This window comes from Semicossyphus pulcher, unplaced genomic scaffold, assembly GCF_022749685.1.
Source record: "Semicossyphus pulcher isolate SPU_LCO1_2020_fin unplaced genomic scaffold, fSemPul1.0.p SCAF_10, whole genome shotgun sequence".
In the NCBI taxonomy this organism is placed as follows: domain Eukaryota; kingdom Metazoa; phylum Chordata; class Actinopteri; order Labriformes; family Labridae; genus Semicossyphus; species Semicossyphus pulcher.
Window position 1 is genome coordinate 7,763,274 of NW_027211604.1, and position 6,612 is coordinate 7,769,885.

General features: G+C 42.0%; 1 protein-coding gene across 1 annotated transcript in view; it reads left to right on the forward strand.

The window, feature by feature from the left end:
* LOC138595835 (roundabout homolog 2-like) overlaps positions 1 to 6,050 on the forward strand; it is an 88,548-nt gene extending 82,498 nt beyond the window's left edge. The window contains exons 24-27 of the mRNA XM_069667303.1: positions 510 to 718; positions 3,306 to 3,467; positions 3,589 to 3,849; positions 4,637 to 6,050. Of these exons, the coding sequence (XP_069523404.1) occupies positions 510 to 718; positions 3,306 to 3,467; positions 3,589 to 3,849; positions 4,637 to 4,638 (634 nt within the window). The 3' untranslated portion in view covers positions 4,639 to 6,050. The remainder of the gene's footprint in view (positions 1 to 509; positions 719 to 3,305; positions 3,468 to 3,588; positions 3,850 to 4,636) is intronic.
* Positions 6,051 to 6,612: the final 562 nt, after the last annotated feature.

Below are 6,612 nucleotides of genomic sequence, written 5' to 3' on the forward strand. Positions count from 1 at the left end.
CTGTGCAGACTCTGTTTCTTCAGAGCGATAAAAAAACACATCTCCATTGATTACACCTCTGATGGAGCATTGGAAAACTTGACAAGTCGGTGGCAACACGTGTTGGAGGGTAATGACTGGGTTTAGTCTAACATGCTGCTCTGACATCAGTAAATAGAGTTGGTAATTATGCATGCTTCTCCTCTATGGCGGGATGCGAGCCATCACGGAGGACAGCTGTGGGCGAGATAACAGGCATGTTGGTGACAGCCCTGCCCATCCACATATCCTTTATCCAGTCCAATTACAACTCCATTGTGTTAGCACAACACACACCAGCGCTGAGAAAGTAATCAGGGAAATCACTGCAGGCATCCTTGTCTCTGCATCGCTACCTTTCTGAATATGCACTCAATCTGCATGCTAAAACTTGTTTTGCACTATTTTCCCTGCTCGTTATCTGACCTCAGCTGCTTTTTTAAAACGCATATTGTTTATTAATGTACAGTATTTCCCCCACAATTAATTAGGCACATGAAGAGCAGTCCAAGCGTGTCCAACACCCCCATCCCTCCCATGGACTTCATGTCGGGTACTCTGGGCTCTGATCTGGGAGCCACTCTGCTTTCTGAAGAAGACGAGGAGGAGGAGGAGGAGGAGAGATACGCTGTGGTGTCAAAGAATTTGTGTGGCTTCGAATACACTCCCGGTCACAGCGTGGATAACCTGGAGGGCTCAGGTATGTTTTACATGTTGGAAAAGTAATTTGACTAAGGTCAGTCGGTGCTTTTAAATGAGTAGACCACCAGGTCATTGACAGAAAAGCAGGCTCACAGCTTCCTCCTCGCATCTTTTCCACGGCCCAAAATATGATGCACATGAAAAATGTGACCAATGCAGCTGCAGATAATTATACACAGATGAACAAAGATAGCAGAACTCCAGATTCATGATATACCAGGCATGCCATATGTGGGCATGCATGAAATATGCTGTTACCTTTCAGCAATAGAACATTTTGTTTTCTTGTTGTTGTTGGATGACATACACCAAGTGATCGGAAAACTTTATTACATTACTTGTATTTACGGAATATAAAGATTTAGGGGCCTGTGCCCTGTAACGGCGCTTTTTTGCCCTGGCAGCGCCAGTGACCTCAATTTCAGAGCGCTTCTCACCAGCGCTTGCTGTTGCAAGGTTACAAAAGTTGGTAGTGACCGGTAAGTCTGTTTTAAATTGCTCTGTATGCTTAATATTTGCTTTTATTCAAGGACATTTTACAAAGAAAACATTGAAACAAAGGAAAGGAATGGTGTCCTGGCATTAGCAGCAGCTCTAGATAAGGAAATTGTACCCCTGAAAAAAAGAAAGGATTAGCTTCTCCTCCGCCGTTGTTGTTGTTGTGCCAAGTTCTGCTGCTCTGCCAAGCTAATATCTGAAGTCCCGCCCGTCTTGATTTTGATTGGTCAGTGAGGGAGAAGTGACATTGGCGAGCGTGGTGGTGTTCCAAAAGTTGAACTTTTCTTTCAGCTGAGTGCGCTGTGAGCGCAGCGACAAAAAAACAGCTGCTGGCGAGGATGTTTTTGTGCTTAGAACGCTGAGCACTGAAAACACTGAACTGCATTGGTTTTGTGTAGAAAATAGGCGCTGCCAGTGCAAAAAAGGCCACAGGCCCATAGATTGTTTTATCATTTCATTAATACTAACAAATGAAGCATACATTCAAAAAATATGCCCAAAGACACAGATGTAGGACTATAACAGCGTGAAATTTCCAATTCTTTCTGCAAATGTCTAAAATAGCTGTGAACAGAATATATATAAAAGTGCAGACACGTTGCTTTTTTCCCTCCCACATGGAGCTCGAGAGCGGGCAGCCTTTTAGCCGAGTCATCAGAAACTGTGCAAACTCATTTTGGACAATTTGAAGTATTTGCTTCCAGTATCCTACAATTTCTTTTGCTTTTTCTAACCATGACTTCAAGCTTTCTCTAGCAAAGCTCTTGCTATGCCATGCATAGATACTCCAGGAGTAAATTATATAAAACACATGCAACTGCATGTTTTAATCCAGGATTTAGCAGAATCATCCAATATAAGGTTTCTGTCCGCAAATAGGGTTTGGATCACTGATGCAGAAAACACTGTGCAGGCTGTTAGCTGGTTGAACTAACACCTGAAGACATGTGCATAGAACAAATAATGCATGTGAAAGTCAGCTTAATGACACACATACAAGCCTCCCTATACCACACTACTTATTGTAATATCCTAAAGTGTATGTCTATTGTGGTAGCTCAGGAGCATGGTTATGAATCCAGCCAGGACAGTGACAGACACTTTAAGTTGATGTAGAAACAGTAAAACAGTTGTAAGAGCTCAGAATGAATCAGACATCCTTCTCTGAATCATGGGTAATCTTTTTTCTCTGCATGCAGTCTTCATCAAAGAGACGCGTTCAGACACTCTGTTAAAAGTTACTTGAAGCCGTTCTTGCGTCGACATCAAAACCACAACATAGCATATTTTAAAATCTTTAGTAGCGCTCTACTGACGAGTCACACGTCGAGCGTTTACGGTTTGATGCATTTATAAATAGGGTTCTGTCTGAAGGCGTTTCTTTAGAGAGGACTTTGAAGGCTTCTCCCACAGGGACACAAACGCACCATTTTTAGACTCCATTGTTTGGTAGGTTAAGAGATGACTTGTGCATTGAGAGTATGTGTTTTTTCAACACTTTTGATAACCTCGAGCAGGGCAGGATTCAGGTCGGTTGGACTAAAAATATTTACCAACATTAGCAATGCAAACATTTCATCATTTCATGTGTAGTTGTCAGCTTTTGTAAGTCGTTGGCGCTCAGGCGGATGGAGGAAACAGTCCAGGAAAGCAAATCATAATGCTGCATTTTACTTCTACAGTGGGTGCCACAGTGCAGTTGTGGCTTCATGTTTTAAAAGGCATGTTTTTTTATACATATTTCCATGATGTCTGATTGAATCAAAACATTCAAATGCTGCTCTAGGATAAGTGTGAGGCTGCAACAAGGAAAAGTAGTTCCTGAGGCCAGTAACATTACTCCCCAAGTATGAAGGAGTTGTAGTTAATTTCAACACATATTCCGCAGAGGACACTGTTTGAATCATCTTTACATCAATAGTACGTTAAAAACAGGTTTTGTTTTGTGATTTGGACGCCTTTTCTTTTGGTTTATTCTGTACATCCTCATCACACTTTGGTGCCTAACTTAATTTCCCGTCTGAAGCCAAATACCTATTCAGACAAACATCTGTCTTCATGAACTCTCTTCCTGCTGCTCCTTGTAGGTAAAAGCTCGCAGCAGTGTCGCACAGACAGCTCCAGCTCTGCAGACCACGGTGCACAGAGCTCGCATAGCCTCGGCCACACGAGGGCACCACTGACTGGAATCAAACCCCAGACAGACAAGGTCGGGACTCTGCCCAGACGGAGAGACACCAACACAGACGGTAAGTCAAGTCTTTTATTTATGAGGGCATCCGCAATTAGAACTAGCTCAACAAGTACTGCCTCCATCATGTTGTCTCATTTGCATCCTTTGCCAAACACCCTCGTCTACCATCCACTCAGCAGCCCACACACCGGCCATGAAGTCCCTGCACAGTGTGGGATCCCGCATGCACAGCTCGTGGGCAGCTGCAGCCTCGGACCCCTCTGAGGAGTGCATGGTGACCGTGTCGACTCTAGAGCGGCAGCATATGGCTTCCTGGAGCGGCACGACAACATCCAACAGGGCCACCCTGAGCAGGGGTTCCCACAAGAGACCTGGCACAGATCCCACCCACCATAACGGGCATCCTCCAACAAACAGCACAGAGAAACGGGAACACTGTAAGTATCAGGCTGCGGGAGGACGTATCTGTTGCACAATGGAATTAATAAGTGGAATCTCAGGAAAGAAAGAGAAATAAGGCAGGTTTTACTGAAACTTCTGTTACATTTTTATGAATCCATTTCATGCTTTTATTGTGAAATACCCTTATGGGTAAAGAATACAAGAGAAAACATGCAATTTAATAGTTGTAGTGCTCATAATTAAGCTTTATTTTCACCAAAATTAGACAAGGTTCCGCTTATAACGGGGACACATTCACTGAAAAGCCGCCTCGCGTAACTGCGTGTCTGACTCAATCATCCCGTGGACACCTGCATCATATATGACGGCTGAAGCGTCACACGCATGTTTACAAACGAGTGACACACACTCTGCATGCAGAGCGTCAGGTTTCTGTGTGCTGTGTGGAAAAGATGCACTGTGTGATATCAGACGGACTTTTCCTGTAGATAAGGAATTATGGAAAACGTGTACGAAAACCAAATCGTGTGTTTATCACGGTACTGCAAAATCCATGTCGTTGCAGAACGTGACACCGGTGACAGTGTGAAACCGGTTCACCTCCCACCCCTAGTGTGAATTTTATTCTGAAAATCGTGGCAGTCATTTTCTTAAGATTATGTCAGTAAGGGAGTTGTCGAATCTCACCGTTTTCCAGCTTTCCTCCGAGCTGAGTTTCATCCTTGGATTGTGAAATATAGATGCAGATATTTATAGAGAAGTATTTATTGTCACCCACATTTACACCGTTGTTCTCGGTGTGTCTCCCTGCTTCTCTTTCAGAGTCTTTATCGAAGCATCATTCCCTGCAGTTGCTGCCTGCCTGTCCCAGGACACCTTGTTTGTAAGCGCTATGAGATTTTCTCTCTGCGAGTGACACGGAACGATGCCGGGGAAGACGGAGAGGAGACAGAAGGAAGACAAAGCAAGCGAGCGCGAGATAAGATGCAGAGCTGTAAATGTCATGTACAGACACAGACACCAGTCTCACAGTGTTATTTTCATCCCCCTCTTCAAAAGAGTAAACAGTATGTTATATGTCCGCTTCTATTTTCTGTCACATGCTGTACAAAGATTCACACGGTGGAGACGAAGACGAAAACTCACAAGACTAATGAAGAAGAAAACGGACTTGCATAATTTGTAAATATATTTTTTAATGTTTCTCTCTTTCTTTTGCTTTGCTATGCAAGCCAAACCCAATGTCGTCTCTTTTGTGATTTATTACTGTGAATCATTTTTCATCAATGCTCAAACTGTTAGCTTATTTTGATGAAGCTACTGTATTGTTGTACTTTGCACAGAGCATTTTGGTAAAAATAAGCACAAACCCGTCGTCAGCCGAGCTGAGGAGGAGAATCATAATGGCAAAGAGGGACGTCTATGTTAAACAGAACCTACACAGAAGATATATAACTGGCTGTGCATTTATTGTATCGAGAACTGCTCATATATTGAGAGTCACGAGGAAAAAACACAGATAAATACTTGGAAATGACAATATAACACGTACTACTTGCTGGGAATCTTATTATGCATTATACTAAAAATGGTTCTCAGCAATTTTACCAGAACATTTTTTATCGTAACAAAGCAACACGTGAGTTGTGAAATCCAAAGCAAAGACGAAGGAAAAAGGGAGATTTGTCACTTGTCTGCCATTCCCAAAAAGAGTATGTTCATAAAATAATTTATATATTTGATTTCCAATTACACACAGTGACATAATGCAGTGCAATATTAAAGGGCAATGTGACGGTGAAGGGAAATGTCAGTGGATCACACAGGCCAAAATGTCCTGATATCACCTGGATCAAACGAGACGCAGAGTTTAATGTGAACTATGTATGATGTGAAACATCAAAGACGTTATAGTAGATTTGTTCCTGTGTATTTCACTGTTTATTGGTTATGGATTTATCACCTGACAAAGATGTATAGACTTGAACGACTGCCAAATTTGAGAATCTTTTAAAAAAACAACAACTTTTTCCACTTTTAAATCGCAGCCAATTAGCATTTTGTGCCGATGAGATTCACGATGCGATGTCTTTACACTTGTTTGGATGGTTTTGTTCTGATGCTTGTTCTGGTAACGGCTCTCCCTTTGAAGAATCTTTACCTGCCAGATTGGTTTTTGCCCTCAGGAATACACAGCCACATACAGTAGGGCCGTTTTTCAATCCTTTGATGCAAAATAAAATGTGTATGTGAAAACGAACCAGAGTTCTTCTCCCAGTGCCTCTGAGTCTCACACACTGTTTGCATTCAGCCACAATATTCAGGTCATGATGTAGACATGTTTTAGATTTCAGTGGTGGTTTCTTTACACTTAATTTCTCTTCAATTTATCCAATCATCTTTACAAACACAGACACCTGGCCTAATAAAATAGAAATCCTGTGATGCTTTCCGTTGCATAGTAAGGCAAAAAGCACATTGTGACCTGTGCCTGAACATTTATCCTCCTACTAGGAGAGACGCTGATTTAAGGAACATTTGGAGTGGTCTCTCATGTTTTTTCCAGAGCTGTATGTGGTTTTAAGAAAACATGTTATTTTGGGTCACACAGGTACTGCAGAGTTCAACGATGATTTTGCCTTTAAAAGAAAAAAAACTTTATTGATTCTTCATCTCAGAGACAGCTTGTGGCAAAATGAATACCAGTTCCTCCTGGTGCATTCATAGGTGTATGCGAATTAATTAAACAAAGCAGTGTTTCTATTCTATCTAGATATAAAATCAAAACTATTGATACT